This window comes from Oenanthe melanoleuca, chromosome 8 (genome assembly GCF_029582105.1).
Source record: "Oenanthe melanoleuca isolate GR-GAL-2019-014 chromosome 8, OMel1.0, whole genome shotgun sequence".
Lineage (NCBI taxonomy): Eukaryota > Metazoa > Chordata > Aves > Passeriformes > Muscicapidae > Oenanthe > Oenanthe melanoleuca.
The window spans coordinates 7,162,867-7,181,706 of NC_079342.1; the positions used below are offsets into that span (position 1 = coordinate 7,162,867).

General features: G+C 37.7%; 1 protein-coding gene across 1 annotated transcript in view; it reads left to right on the plus strand.

The window, feature by feature from the left end:
* VAV3 (vav guanine nucleotide exchange factor 3) overlaps nucleotides 1-18,840 on the plus strand; it is a 138,772-nt gene that overhangs the window by 42,389 nt on the left and 77,543 nt on the right. Inside the window, exons 3-11 of the mRNA XM_056497388.1 lie at nucleotides 5,175-5,233; nucleotides 5,919-5,984; nucleotides 8,198-8,306; nucleotides 9,523-9,615; nucleotides 9,713-9,781; nucleotides 12,827-12,930; nucleotides 13,544-13,643; nucleotides 14,599-14,694; nucleotides 16,371-16,439. Of these exons, the coding sequence (XP_056353363.1) occupies nucleotides 5,175-5,233; nucleotides 5,919-5,984; nucleotides 8,198-8,306; nucleotides 9,523-9,615; nucleotides 9,713-9,781; nucleotides 12,827-12,930; nucleotides 13,544-13,643; nucleotides 14,599-14,694; nucleotides 16,371-16,439 (765 nt within the window). The remainder of the gene's footprint in view (nucleotides 1-5,174; nucleotides 5,234-5,918; nucleotides 5,985-8,197; nucleotides 8,307-9,522; nucleotides 9,616-9,712; nucleotides 9,782-12,826; nucleotides 12,931-13,543; nucleotides 13,644-14,598; nucleotides 14,695-16,370; nucleotides 16,440-18,840) is intronic.

Below are 18,840 nucleotides of genomic sequence, written 5' to 3' on the forward strand. Positions count from 1 at the left end.
GGTCTGTTTTCCTTACTGCTCCTGTGCCAGCGCTAAATCTCGATGGGAAAGAGGGATGAAGTAGTCCTCAGATGCGTTTCCTTAGGGTGTAGTTCAGTGGAAATGGAAGAATGGACATAGACAATGAGAGAGCCAGAATCAGGGTGGCTGAAGGTGATGCCAGTGAGAAAACTGCATCCCACAGCTGGGGATTACCCCAGTGGAAAGCAAATTTGTGCCTTTACACCTAAAGCCTGGATTTCATTACCTGAACGAGGTGAAAATCGGGATATAGCTGTATGTAAAGCTGTCTGTAGTGAAACACAGCTGATGACATTTCTGCCTGCTGGAGCTCTGCAGTCTGTCCTGTTCCTGAGGAGGTGTTGGTGCAGGTGCCAATACTGTAGATTGTCTTTCTCATCTTTGTCTCTGTATGGCTTTGACACTTCAGTAAATACAACAGTAATTTACTGTTCTACTAAATACAACAGTATTTAGTAGAGGCATATTTGCATAGCTGGTATTTGAAATTTGATTTTTGTTTTTAAGAGCCTGTTAGAGGTGCCAGAGTGTGAAACAAAGATTTGCTTTTAGGTCAGATTTTTTCTTCTCTCTCTCTCCCTCTCTGTTTTTTGTCCCCTTTCATTTTAAGGCATTTTCATTAATTTTGCCTTTTTGAAAAGCTCCCATCCTTTCTCCTTCCCTAGAGGATTGTGGTTTGATTAAAACTAACCTGAACCAACATGGACTACTAACACGGTACCAGAACAAGCAGATGGAGAGAAAATGTTCAATTTAACTTATGAACACGCTTTACTTGGAATAATACTGCTCATTAGATCAGCAGCTGTGTAATCACCCTGGAGTTATCTGGCTTCAGGTATTTTCTTTTTTTTTTTTCTTTTTTTTTTTTAACAACGAAGTAAAATGGAAATGTAGCAGTTCCTAGAGTATAATATTAATACCTATTAATCAATATATATATTTCATCTCCCCCACCCCACTTTGTGCCAAATGAAGTATTGATCTCTGGTTGTCCAGAGCCTGCTAAATTGTACAGCAGCAAAAGATAAACCTTTCTTAATATAAGTAATTTGAGAATATATTTATGTATAGCATTTTCATCTTATCTCTGAGTGAGAGACACAAAATGATGTTTCTCTTTCCCCTCCTCCTCACCAGGCTGGTGAGTGAGTGAAAACAGCTTCATGAGAATCACTAGCATGTGGGCATGACTGGCAGTTCTGGCTTTAAGGTGTCCTGGGTATGTGGCACTTAAAATTGGCCTCATAAGAGCCCCACCCCATGATGCAGAGAATGTATGATGTGTTCTCCAGAAACATTGGATTTCTGTATGCATTGGCTTTTTATTTTTCATGATCTGCTCAGAGTTCTGACTTCTACCATATTTTAGGAAGACACATCCTGATTTAAGTGCCTGCATGGAAGCAACTACTTTGTTGATCTAACCACAAGTGAGTCTTTCTAGGTTTTATTGGCATAAGCCAATTCTTGCCATCAATATTTGTTGATCACTTAACATTTGTAGTTTAGGTAAATATCAGAAATACAAATATGATCGTAGTCCTTACAGCAGCTGTCAGTAGCACAGAATTATTGCTTGTTTGGGGAGACAGTGAGTTGCAAAATTATGTACTTCTGTTTCTTCTAAAAGTGGAAAAGTGCTTTTAAAATATACTTAATCTGTTCTTCAACTGCATGATTTGCAAGTTCTTTTTAAAGAAACAAGATTAAAAAGAGACACCACTAAAATACTTTAGAAAGGGACATTTTAAACTCAGACATACTTCTGCTATGGGAAGTAGTAAAATAGTCCCTCTAGTGTACTGCTGCTGTAAGCAGGCACAGGATTATCTGATGTGATAAACTGAAGAGTATGGCTGCAGGAAATTACAAAATAATGTCTTGGCAGGGCATATTAAAATACTTACATAAACTGGAGAGTCTGACCTACAACTGTGAGTCAAGTCAAGCCGTAATAAATACCAAGCCAGGAAAAAAAAAATGCTGTTAGAGTTCCTAATGAAGTAAAGAGTTAATGTACAGTGTGAGACCATTGCTGTTGCCAGCAGTGCCTGAAACATGAATGAGGAGCAGAGCCACTCAGCAGGGTGTGGGCTGAGGTGTGCTTCCTGTTCCAGCACTGGAGATTTGAATTTCGTGTTGTATTTTGCATAAACTGGCGATGTACTGAAAAACAAACCTGGATGTTCACATGTTGAAGTGAGTGTGACTTTGATGTGACTTCTAAAGACCTGCTTAACCTCTGTCTCATGGTGTTAGGCAGTGCAAAGGAGCTGTTCTGGGTGGGTGCAGTGAGGCTTCCTTTTATTCCTGGAAGCCTCTTGCTAATATCTCCCATTATCAGATTGCTTGCAGGCAAATGTAGAGTTATTGAGCTTTTCAGTGTGAAGGAATGTAGTCGTTCTGGGATGTGTAAGAGTATAAATGTTTCTTTTTTTGTGTGTTGTAGCTGGCCACAATGTCAATTAGGAATCTTTACTCAGTACCTGTTTTTTGCTGACTGTTCCTGGTGGTAGTGTGTGTGCAAAGCTCTGCAGCCCTTTGGGCATTTGTTGCAGAGCAGCACCAGGCGTGGAATCTCTGTTGTTCTGGACTTTGTACAAGCAAGGAGGGCTACTTTTGCACTTAAACTAGGATCTAGTTAAGCCTCATTCAAATTACAGGAGCATCTGTCAGAGTCCTTGCTTTGGAAGAGAGCTGGGTGATCATTTAGGGTTAAATGCAAAATGGGATTAAAGCTCTACTGAAAGGAAGAGAGCAAAGCAAAAAAAGCACATGCAAAGTGCTAAATTTAATGTTAGGGACTTTAATGTGCATAGTACATTGTAATTTTGGAGTTCAGAATTGCACAGTATTATAGGTTCCCTCAATTAACTGTATGGGGCTTCAAACTAGCACTGTTCTGAAAAATTCCTGAGTCTTTCTTTTGTCAGATACCGAAAATCAGACATTTTTTTCTGAATGACTACTGAAATTGTTTGTTTATCAGACAACTTAGCCCATACATAACTGCAATCATCCCCACAGACATGGAAATTTGGGAACTCTTAATTGTTTCTGCAGGGTCTCAGAACCAAAGAACTGAAATTTCAAGTGGAAGGAGAAGCTTTCTTTGCCCCACCTTTTGTTGGAGCAAATATAAGTTTACACGTATATGATATTGGAATAGTGTGCTGACCAGCAGTGGTAATTCCACATGTGATTACTGGTGTAAGTACTCTTGACATTTTCTCAGAATTCTTTAGGGAAACCACAACTGCAAGAAAAATGCCTCTCATGGTTCTTGACAGCACTGTTTTAAGGTGTGGTTTAATAGGAGTGGTTCAATGGGTAAGCATTATCTTTAATTCTGTGGAAGTTGAATCTGTGTTCTGATCTTTACTAGAGACTGGAATGCTTAATGGTTTCTGTTCTAAGAGCAGGGAAGATTCCTGTAGTCTTCTGTTGTCTCTAGTCATACAGTTCCTTTCTCTGTCCTCCTCTCTCTGCATTTTCTGGTAAATGCTTCTCTGGCTTCCCCACTGGGTGTGGGTGTCACTGTGGGCCTCTGTGCCCGCCCCCTCCAAGTTTTCACATCAGTTCCTGAAAAACTTTTTCTATTCCTCTTATTATAAATCTTACCTTTTGTTTATGTTCATGTTAATGACTCTAAAATGTAATTTGGTAGTACATTTTGGGAATAATGTTTGCTAGTTACCTGCCTAAAAGTGATACTACGTAGTAGTAATACTACAGCTTTTTTTTTTTTTTTTTTTTTAAATCTTGAAGCAACTGTAATTAGCTGTGAAGAGTAAGCCATATGTCTACTGGGTTTGATTATGCTAGATAAGTGAGAATCCCTCTAAGGAAAAGGGCCTGCGTGGGTGGAATAGTTTGCAAAAGATTTTTTGTATGCTGGGAAATGTCATGTTGAAACAAGTAAGGGATATTCAGTTCACTAGACTTGCCCCTCTTTGTTTGGAGAACCATTAAGCCTCCTGTGATTCTGCCAACCAGTGCCCACCCATGTGTCAGGGCAGGTCATTTTGCCACTGAATCCCACAGCATCTTGTCTCAGTGCTCCTCACAGCCCTGTGCTGGGATTCTTGCACGTGTGCCGGGGCATGTTCTGGTCTGCTATGGAAATCAGAACTCCCCTGCAACAGTAAGACTTGTGAAAGGAGTCTTTTTTCCCTTTTGACCTTTGAATTAATGTGAAATAGTTTTAAATTAATTTTGTCATTGACTCAAACAACTTTTATTCATAATTTCTAAAACTTATTCTAGACCATATTGCATTTCTTCTGTTTGGAGGGGAAATATGTACCTCCATCTTTGATTATGTTAATGGCATATTTATTTGTTTTTATTATTCTTTGCCTGTAAGGCAAAACGAGATTTTTTTTTTTTTTTTTGGCTTTAATTTTCACAGCAGCTTAAATGAACTCCAAATATTGCTTTCACAGGATTAATCTAACATTCTTAATTTTGCTCATCTGCCTATGAAATATGGTTCACTATGGAGGCTTTGTAACTTTCAGTTTAAGCTGTAGTTTGTGATATTTCTCTGTGGTTTTTACTTTGTCATTTTCCTGTGTAAACATGCAATTTTCCTTCCTTTGAGAGATGCACTTTTAGCTCTCTTTTATGGCCACGGTAGTCTTGTAATTAGAACTTCAAAAATAAACAACTGAAATTATAGATGTTATTCCCAAATGTAGAAATGTAGAATTGCTGTACTGATTTTTTGAAATACTGCTGATAAAAACCTTCTTTGGAGATTTCAGCTTAATAAGGGTTTTGATTTGAAAAGGTACAGGGTGAAACTTGTGAGGAGTTCAGGGGTAACCCTTGTCGCTGGAAGTGTGGAGTTCAGGCGGGGAGTCGCTTTGGGTGGTTTTCTCTCTCCAGCAAACGGAGGCTCTTGCACATCTGAGTGTGAGTAAAGAGCTCCCTCTGCTGTGCCACAGCCAAACCCTGCTCTGAGCCTTCCAAGCAGTCTGTAGGACAAAATTCCATCGCAGTTCCTCCAGATCCAACTGCAAATCGTGTTCAGGTTTTGTCCCTCTTTATATAAGATTTGATTTGCTGATAACGTAACAATAAGCGACAAAATGTTTTATTGCTCCTGTTCTCCAGCTGATCACAGTTTCTGTTTCCTTCTTCTGCAGGTGATAGAAACACTGTCAAAGCTTTCCCGCACTCCTATTGCACTAGGCACAGGAATAAGGTATGCTGTTGCCATAGGGAGTGGTGAGTTATGCCTCTTGGTGTGATGCTTCCTGGAAAAGTTGTTAGAGGCAGCATAGGCTGTGTCCCCACCAAGAACTTCCCTGGCTGTAAGCCAGAGTGCCAGGTGGGCAGCTAAGCAGGGCTCTGAGCAGTTACAAAAGGTATCTGCTACCTCTGGTACTCTCTCTGAAGGGCCTGAGTTTGTGTACTGCTCCTGCTGGAGCAGGAGGTGAACAGAGGAGCAGCTGGCACTGCAGAACTTGTGTGATAATCATGACACAGAGCTCAGAAGTCAAGCTGATGCAGTGCTGATTTATGTCAAGACAAATCGGGTCTCTCTTCATTGCTTCTAAAAAATCAGCAGAATTGGCCAAGATTGTGAGATTCTTCTTTTCAAAAAGAAACCAAAAAACCCCCAACCAGACCTAACCTGAAAATTGTGATGATTTTTCAGTTGAAAAGTGACAGTGATGTATTAGTGGTGATTTATAACAACTGTGTCCAGTAGGATTTTATTATATTGTCAATCCACATAACAAAGTATAAATACACATATACTGCTCATCAAAGAAAGGGGGGAACATATAAGCACATTAGTATAAAATAATCTGTATGAAGATTTTGGAAACCAAACAGATTTCCACTATATCTGTAATTAATGCTATTTTTTTTTTTATCTATAGGCCCTTCCCTACAGAAGAAAGTGTTGATGATGAAGATATCTACAAAGGTCTTCCTGATTTAATAGAGTACGTTGTAAATATATTAATTACAGATTTTGTTTTTCAGTTGCATTTGTTTGTATTGTGTTGTAGAACATATAGTTTTAATTGAGAATGGGATATTTATTTAATTTGTAAATATATTGTTAGTCATTGTGCTGACCAGGAAGAATTAATTATGAATATTTATTTGAATTATTATGATACATTTGTGTATGTAATGCAGCATGTTTCATAGAGAGTGCTGGTAGCAAAGTAAATAAAGAATACATTTCTCTGTCAGTACCATGAGAATGCTTTCAGAAGATTACAATATCATTTGCAAAGGACTCAAGGAAATTGTCTTGAACTTGCAAAGAAAATGCATTCAAGTGGATCTTTTCTGTAAAATCAGTGAAATTCTTAATGTGAGTGCATTTACCTCTTCTGGGTAAGTGTTTGCAGGATTGTCAGGAGACCCTTGTGTCCTATGGCTGGGGTCTCTCAGGATCCATAAGGAATCATGTTGGGTCAGAGCTCCCTGTTCCAAGCTCACAGTTCTCCAGCACTCCGTGCATGTCACTTGCTGCAGTGTGGGGAAAGAAGCTGCTGTTCACTCCAGGGACTTGTTTCTTCAGTGCCTACAAAGAAGGGAAGCCTCACCATGATTGGCATTGCTCAATTTACCACTTTCCCTGCAAAGCTTGTCCTTGTCTCTGCAGCTGGCTGACTGTCTCAGAGATAATTGCTTTTCACTCTGTGCAGCAGAGCGTGTAGAAGGGAGGAGTTTCAGTCTCCTTTGAACCCAAGTGAGAAAGAGGTGATGTCCTTATCTCTTAGATGTGGTGGCATTATAACTGTTTGAAAATAATATTTCCACCAGTTCATAAATGGATATGTAAATTCAGCACTGTGAGACAGTCTTTCATTAAAAAAAAAAAGCTAACAAATCATGCCAAAGAAATTGATTTGTAGCTCTTCTTGTGCAACAAATTATGAGTATTATTAATGGAAATTTAATAGTTGCATGCTGTCTTGATTGTGGAAGAAGCAATTCAAGAGTAAGAAACAAATGGGCCAGTGAATGATGCAAATGGCCCACAATTTTTAGTTTCCCTCAATTATTAATAAGTTTATTTGAAATTGATTTAATTCTCCCTGAATTTAAATGGTGTCTAATTTAAAATGGAATAAAGTATTTTTGTCAGAAAGAGCTGTAGTAGTTAAATGCTTCTCTTCTTACTCTGCCTTTTTGCCAGCTTTTGCTCCCTGGAGCAGAGGTGGTAGAATGGAGTGTGTCTGCTGCATGTGACAGCTGCCAGTGTTTAATGTGAAGTGCCAGCACACCATCACTGCTGGTGGGAGCTGAAATGCTGGATTAACCTGTTGGTTTTTACTCTGAAGGATTTCACTGTTGTCTTCCAACAGGAAAAACCTCAAGATTGTCAGCATATCTGAGCCAGTTTCTGCATTGTTATTGTGACTTTACTGCTTTCAATATCTTTTAGAATTCTTTTGGAAACATATCCTAAGAAATTGGAGTGATAGACGTTATGGGCTTGATACAGTCCTAGCACAAAGCCTCTAGCAGGGCTGACTGTAATGAAGCTGAATTAACTGAGGGTAGAGTTGAGCATTGACTTTCTTCTTTATTTCTGCAGCCTGGGTAAGTGGAGGCCACCACTTGAGTGTACCTGGTTTTGTTGAACTGTCTGATTTTCAGTTTAATTGGTTCCTTTTTTCATTTTTATGTAGCTGAAGGTTGCACAAGATGATCCAAATTCTGGTTTATGATGTGGAGGTACAGTGCCTCTGGCTCTGCAGTCTTTGGTGTTTTACCCTGGATAGTCCTTTCTTCAGGCAGGAAGAAGACAATGTCTCACATCTCAGTGTAGTGGAATGCCAGGAGTAAGGAGAGGCAACTCCTCTTCACTGGATGTGGTGGGAAAAGGGTCAAGGGTGAAGAGGGCAGCTGGATTGTAGCTTGTGACAAAACTGTCCTGAGGTGTTGCTTTTGCTGCTGGTTTAGTTCCCATGTGGTTCTAAATTCATATAGTCTTCAGTATTGTGTTGGTTTTGTAAAATTTATTTTAAATGAATTGAGAAAAGAAAATTAATTAATGGACTTAATTTCCCTTAATGTGTTATTTTCATTAGATATTCTATTAATTAATCTGTTTGTTTACTGTAGAAACTTCTCTAAGTAGTCCCTTGCAGAGCTGGTGGTACTTTGTGCTGCAGTTTTTTTCTTTTCTTTTCAGTGAAACTGGTGTTGAGGAAGATGAGGAGTTGTATGATTGTGTCTATGGAGAAGATGAAGGTGGGGAAGTTTATGAAGACCTAATGAAAGATGAAGCAGCACAGCAACCTGTATGTTTTCCAGTTCCTAGCTGCTTTGGAACAATAGCAGTTAACTTTTTCAAAGTTGAAGGAGCTAAATGTTAAATTTTATGTTAAATGTTAAATTGCAGTCTAGAAATTCTGCTATTCCTGGAGAAGAAAAATCTTTTGTTCAAAAGCTGAAAGTGTTTTTTCTGAATGGAAAGAACAGTACTGCTAAATTTCTACTCCTGACTCTCCCTGTATGTGGACAACATTAATCATCTGGTCTATGTGCAGCATAGGAATTCCCTACACTGAAAATATGAAAATAAGATACGATCAGGGATACGCTGAGGGATGTTGCAATAGGCTTCAGAAAGGATGTTGTGGTTCTGTTGCTTGTTAAGATACTGCTTATTGTTGTTGGGATTAGTTACTGCATGTAACTGCAAGCACCTCTCCAGTTACTGTGTCAAACCTCCAAGCTGACCACTCATATCTCCAGATCTTCTGTGCCTTGCTTGACATGAACAATTCCATATCACCTTCCAGTTATTTACTCTTTTATTTGAAATAGGATTTTATTGATGCTGTAATGCTGTAAATCCTATCTTGGGTAGGAGTGCTTGTAAACTATTTTTATAGAGTCATGTAATTACTGATAATTATTTCCATGTCCTATGAGTCTGGTGGTTTACATGGAAAAATTCCAAGGGTCTTGTTGGAGACACATCCATATGTGAGAGTTGAACTTTGAGGTCACTGCACTTCTTGATCTGAGGATATATTCCTCTTGTGTCTGAAGAGAAAGCTCCACTTGAGAAATAAAAGGGGAAAAACTGTAAATAAGTACAAGAATAGACTGAACCCAATATTTATGACAATGCAAAGTCACTCACATGATTTAGCCCCGTTAAGTTTAATAGAATTATTAACTGCTGAGTATATTACATAAGATTTCTCAGTCTGGATGTAAATTAAATGTGACCTTGTTTTTCAGCTTCTAAAGTACACGCTGATACTTCAGTGTTTTATGTCTAAACATTAACTTTTCATAATATTACTTTGTTTTTGATTTTACTAAAGTCATCAGCTAATTGAACATAAAAATATTCTTGTTTATTGCTGTCATCTTTGGAGGCTGCAGTACTCAGAGAATTTCAGGAAGCAGTTATCCTAATTGCATAATTCTAAACAAATAAAGTCATTTGTTATCCATTAGGTGCCTGCTAATGACTTAAACTTGACTCCATTGTAATTGCAGAAATGTCCTGAAAATGACATAAGAAGCTGTTGTCTTGCTGAAATAAAGCAAACTGAAGAGAAGTACACTGAAACTCTGGAATCGATTGAGAAAGTAAGATGCTGCTTACAGACTTGTAACATGCATTTTTACAGCAGTCTAGAAGATAGAATTACAATAGCCAATGTATATATAATGTTTTTTCTTTCAGTTTTTCATGGTGCCATTGAAAAGGTTTCTGTCAGCATCAGAGTTTGATACTGTTTTCATCAACATTCCTGTGAGTAATTGCATATTTAATGGACAGATATGAGGTTCATAGCTAATTGTGATATATTCGTGTTACATGTTACTGCACAAAATGATTATTTGAAATACAGTGCATGGTGTGTTTATGTTAGTTGTGTTAGTGATGTTAGTTGGATTAAAAAAAATGTGAACTTCCAATTTTTTTCCTGCTTGAGGGAATAAGGTAAGATAAATAGTATTAGCATGTGAGATAGTGAATTGTTATAAACTGGAGTATTTTTGATCCTGATAAAGCTGATAAATTCTAGAAAATGGATTATCTTCGAATAAATGCTGATATTTTAATGATGGTACAGAGTTGTGACTACTAAGTTACCTAGAAAATCCTTTGTGAGCTATCTAGGAAACCTCCTATTTGACTGAAACAATAGTGGTTCTTGTAATTGCTACTTTGTGTCATTTATTTTTTGGCTTAATCAAAACAATATGAAAATTTACATATATTTTTAGTTAATAAGTGTTCAGCATGTCTTTAGTCTGACTTTAAAGGGAGACATCAGAAATGTTCTAAAGCCTCTCTCAACACAGACAAATGAAAGCAATGTTCTTTTATGAGGCCTTTGTAAAGAAAGTATCCCCAGAGTGTGGCCCATGGGCTACATCAAACTATTATTTCTTGTAAAATATCACCTCTGGTTTGGCCATCTCTGGCATGTCCAACAGGCTCTCAGGATGTAGGAGGAGGTGTTGGGGGTTTTATTTTATTCTGTGAGATCATGGCCTGTCTGTAAAAGTGTTTTGGTTGCTGTTCCAGCATCATGCTGATAGAAGGTGAGTTATTATAGGGATGATACCTGACCCCTTGCCATATTTTTCCCTCTGTGAAGTTTTCACTCTGCCTCTTAATTGCTGTCACGTCCTCCACTTTGAATATCTGTCCAAAGCACTGTCACAGATATCAGTAACTAACTTGTTTTCTTGAATTACATCAGCTCCCCACAGAGATCCCTTTGCTTTTGAAAACAAATTTACATTCTGTCCTGCATTAGTATTTCTCACTCATTGCAAATCAATCCATGATGTGCCCTACCTAAGTTACTGTAAACCCCTTTCCTAAGGCTCTGTGTGCCCAGGCATATTGACTTATTTTTATTGAAAGACCTAATTCCAGTCAATGGAAATACCGCACAAAGGTACAGAAGGGGCTTGAATGCTTTAAGCAAAAACAGGGAGGTCAGCCCACTCACTAGTTAAAGGATTGCATGGGATCACATAAGATTAAAAAGAACAAAACCTGTTTATTTTAGACCAGTGAGACATGTAGTAAACTTACATTTGGGTTGTTTTATTTTGCTTTTTGTTGTCAGCATTCGGTATTCTGCTGTTAGAATATGCTGCTTATTTCCAGCTCCAGGAGCATTTCAAAGGCATCCAATAACCTTAAAAGAAATACAGGACTTGCCTAAGCCAAAAATATTTTCAAAGGCTTTGTCTGCTCAGACCTTGTCTGTGTGGCAGTTCCTCAGCAGGAAGGCTGGAGGGCAGTGGAAGCTTGTTTTAAACTAAAAATAGCTGTCACACAGAGCTCTGCAGCAAAGTGAGATGTGAAGAGCAAGTGCTGTGTTCTCAGAACAGAATGGATTTTCTTCTGTTAAGGGGTTGTGGTGAAGGATTTTTTCCTTAGGGTGATGTTATATTCCTTAAATAGACTCTAAATGATGCTTGCTGGATCAACTGCTGATATCAAAATACTTCATTTTGAAGGAAAAAACCTCCAAACCAATTACCCCAAATAACCATTCTAAAGAGAGTGCCCTAAGTTCTTTTCTTTGAAGTAAATGTATGGCTCTATATTTGTGTATGGCTCTATATTTGCGTCTGTATATGTCAGTCTATATTTTGTACATATGCATTTGTATGTACGTCTGTGTGTGCACCCATATATAAATGCACTTATATGTGCACCTCTGCATGCCTGTGAGTTATTTATACAAACATACAGAGAGAAAGAGAGATGAAAGTACATGTAACAGATACTGAAGTGTTGGAACATTCATTAACTTCAAATGATGTTAACATCAGGTTAGTTTAAAACTTGATTTGAAGTAGAGATGGAAACCCAGAAAGACCCATTGTCCCCTTAGCATTCAGCTGTTTTTCAGGGTATTGCTTAGCCGAGTCCCTGTGTGCTCCTTAGAAAAATGCTGCTGTTCCAAATACATTAATTGGGTAGCATTTCTGTAATAATGTCTGTGTACTGTAACTTAAGGTTCTGAGGATAAGGCCATACAGTTGCTAGCAACTAAATTTGATCAGTTTCAAGATTCTGCACCCTCATCAGTGATGTGATTTACCTTGTATGTACTGTTACTTTTCATCAGTGTGAAGTGAAACGTTTTAGCTTAGTTCATGACTCAATATTGGACATGATTTTTGTAGTACATAATTTCTTTACCCAGATTTCCAAACTTCTTAGCCTGTTTTGACTTAATTTATTGCGAATTCTCTGGCAGTGTCCATCCAGTATTAAGGCTGATGCAATCTCCTTTAGTTTGTGTATGATAGTGTATAAGCAAGGAGAGTTGCAACAGTAATCAAAGAGCAAATCTTCCTGCAATATTCTTTTCTTTCTCTCAGAGAGTAGGTGAGTGCTGTATTGGGAAACTCATTATGATTTCAGTTAATTTAGCATTAGGACATCACTAATTGACCAATGTAATGTACAGAACTCATTTTTCACAGCTCAGGGACAAGAATCATTACTTGAGCTTGTCACCAAAGCATTTACTTGACTTGCTTAATTTTAAAATTATCATTATATAATAAAGGTGAATTAACAGTGCACATTTCAAGCAAGAATAAATTAGTCTCTAATAGGTAGTTCTTGGAGTTTAGTTTTTCTTGCTGCACCATAAAGTTGTGCCAAACCTTGAAATTAGATTCTACTCTCAAATGATCTGTTTTCCAATTTATTGAAATTATTTGGTCTAAAATAAAATAATTTATTTTTATATTCAAAGCTTTAAAGCCATTCTGTTTTTACAAAGCTTTTCCCTTCCCCATTACTGTTTTTAAGGATTTGGTGAAAATTCACAGGAATCTTACACAGGACATCAATGATTCCATTGTTAACAAAAATGATCAGAACCTATATCAAATTTTTATTAACTACAAGGAAAGGTAAGATTTAAGTGCTCTTACTAATTGTGCCAATATGTGCTCAGTTTGGTATTTTACTGCATTTTTGTTTGATGAATATTTCTGGAACGGGATTGAATTCAAAGTAAGTATCCCTATCAAACAAGTTTTGGTGTTTTGAGCCTGGAAGTCAAAATGCAACCTATTGTTTTATGGGCCCTCCCTCTTGTTAGCTCAGTTTTGGCAATATTTTTACTACAAATTCTTTATAAGGATGGCTGTAATTAATCCTATTAAGCCTGTGTTTCAGAATTTATTCATTACAACCTTGGAAGTTTACATTGCTGTAAACACCACAGACTGTCCTGTTCAACAGAAGTTTTGCTACTTTTTAATGAATCCTGTATTTATCATATTTATATATATGTGACTATTAAAGGAAGATGCAATGATTTTAGACCATTTTGAAAGTAGAGCAAAACTGTTCTCCTGAATAGCCTTCATTCATTCATTCTGCTCATTGAACACATGGATAAATTCTATCCTTGCTTATATAGGCATTGCTCCTTTTGAAACAAGGATTGTGAAAAAACGATCAAGGATTGTTCTTAAATAAATGAGTATTCCTTTCATTCTTTCTCTTGCTTTGATTTAGGTTGGTTATTTATGGCCAGTACTGCAGTCAAGTGGAGATAGCGATATCGTGCTTAGACAACATCTCTAAGACAAAAGAAGATGTTAAATTAAAGTTAGAGGTACCAGTATTTTTTAACATGTATATATACACACACACACTATATATACCATGTGTTTTTGTGACACCCACCTGCTCAGCCTCAGGGCCAGCATGAACCAGCTGAGGGGCTTCATCCTTGCCTTTTGCCTTCATGTGAGCTTTGTGCTGGGCCTGCCCTGAAGAGTGTCAGCTGCACCCTGGGCTGTGCAGTCTGCAACCTGCTGTGGCTGTCCTGTGTCACCCTGTGGCATCCTGTGGCACTGGAGGGGAGGGGGCTTGCACAGAGCCCTGAAGAGCTCTGTCTGCCTCTCTCAGGTGGTGCAGGAAGCATCAGTCACTGCACTTTCTGAGGCTCATAATCCAGTCAGGTTTTTAGAGACCTGGGGCATAACATCCCAACCTGGACATTACTGTACTGTGAGAGATGAAGCCTTGGACATGTCAAGGCAGATTGTCCCCACCCATTCAGGTCTAGCCATTTCATTGTGGAAAGCAGTCAAGTAGGTCAGGCATTGATTCACCTGTAGTAAATCCTTGCTGGAGATTCCCATATACCTTCTTCAAGTGCCCAGATATTGCTGCCAAGAGGACTTGCTTCACAATTTTTGCAGTGAAGTGCTAAAGTGAGACTGACTGGCCTGTGGTTTCCATGATTACCTTTTACTTGTTTTCCCCTCCATAGGAATATATGTTTTTGTTTTTAATTTTTTTTTTAGCTGTATGGAATGCCTAAATTCTGCTGCCTTTGTTCTACTCTCTTATGCATGTTGAAACATTTAACAAGTGATTAAATGAAGCCTTTTTTTTGCATTTTTTTGGTATTGCCATATCAACTGTTTTTCTTCATTTTGTTGATACCACTTATCACAAGCTTAATATAATTGCTTATTTGGCACTGAATTTTCATATATATCACTTGAATAGGTTTATTTTCTAGCTCTATTGTATTATTGTTTTTTTCTGCTTTGATCTAGGAATGTTCCAAGAGGGCCAATAATGGGAAATTTACATTGCGGGATCTCTTAGTGGTTCCAATGCAAAGAGTGCTAAAATATCATCTACTGCTCCAGGTATTTATATTTTTGAAATTTAAGGGGGCTGAAAGCAAAACTGTGATTGTCTGTCATCAGTGGGTTGTAGAAATGAAAGCTAAATGTCTTTATCAAAGGCAGGTGATTGACGCTTCCCTAGATATGTTACGAAATAAAATTCAGTCAAGTGCAGGGTTTCTCCCAGAGATAATTTCTTAGAGCTGAAGCATATCTGGGGAAAATCAAATAAAACATGATTGTTTCCTCAGTCTCTGGACCTTTTATTGTTGGTGTGTTTAAAATGTTTAGTAGTACCAAACCATAATCATGGTACTTGGAAATGTGAGCCATTACCCCCCAAAAGAGGAAGCCATACATACAGCATACACTTAAGATACTTCTTTGCTATCATAAATTGCAATTAAGCCATATTTATTTTGAAATGCTTCTTGTTATAACCCACAAAGCATTAGCTTTTGCAGTTAGTCCTGTAATAAGGGTGGAGAGTCTTATAAATTTAATTTGATAGCTGTGCCAGGAGACTCATTAGTTCAGCTGCAAAGAAATGTATTACTGTATTAGACTGTCAACCCTGCTGATGCTTGTAAAATGTCATTTTAAAAAGATCTACTACTTATATATGGAGCATAATTTTTACTCTGCAGAACAACATGCATTTTGTAATATTAAATTTTTGAAATAGTTCTATAAATGAGTCATCAATATGTTTATCAGTGTGAAATTGGAAAACAGCAAAATGGATGGTACAACTTCTTTTAAAAAGAAAACTTGACATCTGACTCATGATTTTATAATCAAGGTGTGTATTGTGGAAAGATGATATACAATGTCACTGTGCTCTGTGTAACAATATCTATATCATATATATCTATATATGCTGAACAAGAAAAATATTTTTCAGACTTGGAAAGAAAGTAATGAGTAAATTATTGAAATTGTAATTAAAATATAAGTATTAATTACTTATTTATTGCTAATTGTAATATGAATATAAAATACTATTTAATTTCTTACTATTTTACTAAGTTATATCAACTGAAATATGTAATTATTGCCTCAAATTACATAGAAGAAATTACCTATTTCCCCAAGAGGTCACACTTCTACCTCATAAAGCGCAAAAAAGACTTTGTATTTTCCATATGAGAAGTGGCTAAAAGAATTCTCTGAACATGTAACGTTGATTTCAGTATGTTTTGTGAGTCAGCTTCCTCTTAGGTGTAATGAGACAGTGACTTTTTAGCTGTGCACACTTCAGCTGAGGTTGTACTGCCAGCATGGATCCCTGTCTGTGGACAAGTGCATGCTTTGGAATAGGATGAAACACCATAGAGCAATGTGTAAATGAACCTGAGTGTTGTTTACCTGGGCTTCCAGCATGCACATACAGTAATGATCTGATTTGGCAGGTTTTAAGTGCTAGACCAAATTCACTTCTTGTGATGGTTCATTAGCAGCTAAAGTCAGTGTTTAGGCTGTGCAGCAATCATTCCTAAACACTTGCCAATTAACTGTTTGCAATAGTCCCCACGCACTGGTAGGCTGCTCACTCTGGGAATGAAAACGCCTATTCTTGGGCTGTGTTTTCTGGTTTTGGCTTCTTTATTTTTTTGGGAGTGGGGATGAGCAATGATCATTTCAATTTATAAAAATGATGAACAGTGGGTGGAACATTTTAACTGCTCTGTCCACAGGAGCTGGTAAAGCACACTACTGATCCCATGGAGAAGGCAAATCTAAAACTGGCACTTGATGCAATGAAGGTGAGCATCCATGGCAGTGAAGTATTTATGTCTGGTGGTGGTTAGAATGGTAGCTCAGAATTCTATTTCCTGGAGGAGATCTTGTTCTTCACATTTCAAACATATTTTCACAGGTTCCTGTGAGCTTTGTGTGTCATGGCAAGTATAAAGTTGAGGGTTTTACTCAAGTCTGGGAAACAAGTTCAGTAGTTTTCCGAAGCAGAGGTTTTGTGAAACGCAACTTCCCCATTTTGGGTTACTTTTGTGTTTGCTGAAAAACAGGTGTTTCAATCATGTTGGTCTTGCTTCTGAAATTTAGGAGTATTTTTACTACTGTAAGTCAATTTGAATCAAGATCAGTAATTTCCCAGTGAGGTGGAGAGCTGTCTTTGTTTACAAGACCTTTTTCTGTCATCTTAATATGATCTCTGTGGCATTACCTTTGAAAGCAGTAGCATCTTTCTGGAGGTAGGGTACCTGTCACCATACATTCACCTGCAAGTGGTACAAACAAATGCTTTATAGAATAACTGTGCTGCCTTGTGCATAAGGTAATATATTATGTGCTCCCCTGCACAGCTTCAGACACAAAGCACAGGTCTGCTTCAGTTGCCTTCATGGCATGAATGGTGACATTCATGTGCTGGAATTGGGAAGTTTTTTCTGTTTTTTGTGGGGAAAGGAGCCAGCATGACATAAATTGTATCTCCTGTTGTAATCTGTATGGTCCACAGTAGATGCTGCAGTCAGACTAAGTTAGTTTTGGGTCACACAGCTGTCTCATATTTTGTGACTGCCTTGAATGACTGGAATACAAACCAGCTCACAAATGAGATTTTTAGTTCCCTTTTTTGTCATCCATTTTTGTGCAGTGAGCGTAGAGGGATGGGAACCATGATAATTTCCCTCGGAGAGGTGCCTGAAAAGAGATGGCACAGTGTTCATCCATCTAGTGGCAGGCCATGCATCCTGGTTGCTGCTAATTGGCTTGGAAAATAACTATTGTTTTATATTTACTGCTGTTTTTTCTTTCCAATTTGCTGGTTTTTTTCATTGTTGGTGTCTGTTGGATGTAAAAAAATCAAAGAAATCTCTTGCCAGAGCTGTGGCAGATATGTGCTGGCTGGCAGGATGTAACCAAACAAAATTCCACAAAACCTCCAAACCCTCAAACCCCTGGGCTGTGAGCATCTCTCCTTAAAGCTACAGCCTTGTTCCCATTCTGATTTACTGTAGTCACTGCCATTGTAGTAAAAATAACAGTGCAGCGCTGGTGTTGTGCTTCTAAAAACCCTGGTGTCTCTCACCGAGAGGCAAAAAAAAAAAAAAAAAATTTTGAAAAACTGCTAGCAAAGTGATACTGCCCCTCCAGAAAAGAAAATTCTTGGAAGGATTATGCTGTTGGATTTATTTTGGCTGTAAGAAAGGGGGTTATTTAATTTCTAAGCTAAGTCTTTTAAGACTGACGTGAATGTATCCTGCACAGATCCATTTGGGAAGCTGGCATAATGACTGCAGCTATTCATAGATTCTGATTAAAAACATCTTAGGGAGAAGATGTCTTTTCTTCCCACTCTCCAAATTTGTGACCATATTGAAGGGGTACTGTAAAAGCAAGTTAGGAAGATCAGAATGCCTTTTCCAACTGCTGCTCTCAGCATTCCTGACCCTACCAATTACCTCTACTGCTCACTCCTCATCTCCAGCCATAAACAGAGAAGCCCCAGAAAATTGTCACTATTACTCAAGCATCTTCAGAGCATTTTAAAGGCTTTAGTGAAATGTGTGCAGTACATGTTCTGGTAAAGGGCACAATAATGATCTCACCCTGTGGCTTCAGGTAGTATATCCCTTCAAAAGCCCCTTTTAAAATCTGCTGTGTAATGGCTTCTCTCTGCTGTACAAGAGCAAGATCCCAACTACTGGGGCCTTAGCTTTTTCTCTTCTAATAAGCACCCAGGTTTATGATTCCTTTGCACCTTACATTCTGCTTGTGAGCTGCCTTATATATGTTTTCTTCTATATTCTCTATTTACCTCCTATTTCCCTCCCATGCTGGATGTTGACTGCTTTTTCAGTAGTGAGCTTCATAAATTACGTTTCCATCTTTAATCTTAAAAATAAAGCACTGAGAAAATTCTGGGGAAAAAAATCAGCTCTTTTAAATAATTTATCACTTGTTTCTCTCTTGACACTAAATTCATGTTCCAATAGATATAATGAAGAGTGTTGTAATTATTATTGAAGATATGCAGACCCTTTTTTTCCTTCTTTATTTAGGCATACATATTGGTAATTCTTGAATGTTAAAGAGAATTTCAGAAGAAATTACTAAATATGTAGATAAGACAAAGATAAAATTAGAAACAAACATGTCAAAATAAAATATATAACCAGTCTGTTATAGAAAAGTTATTAATTT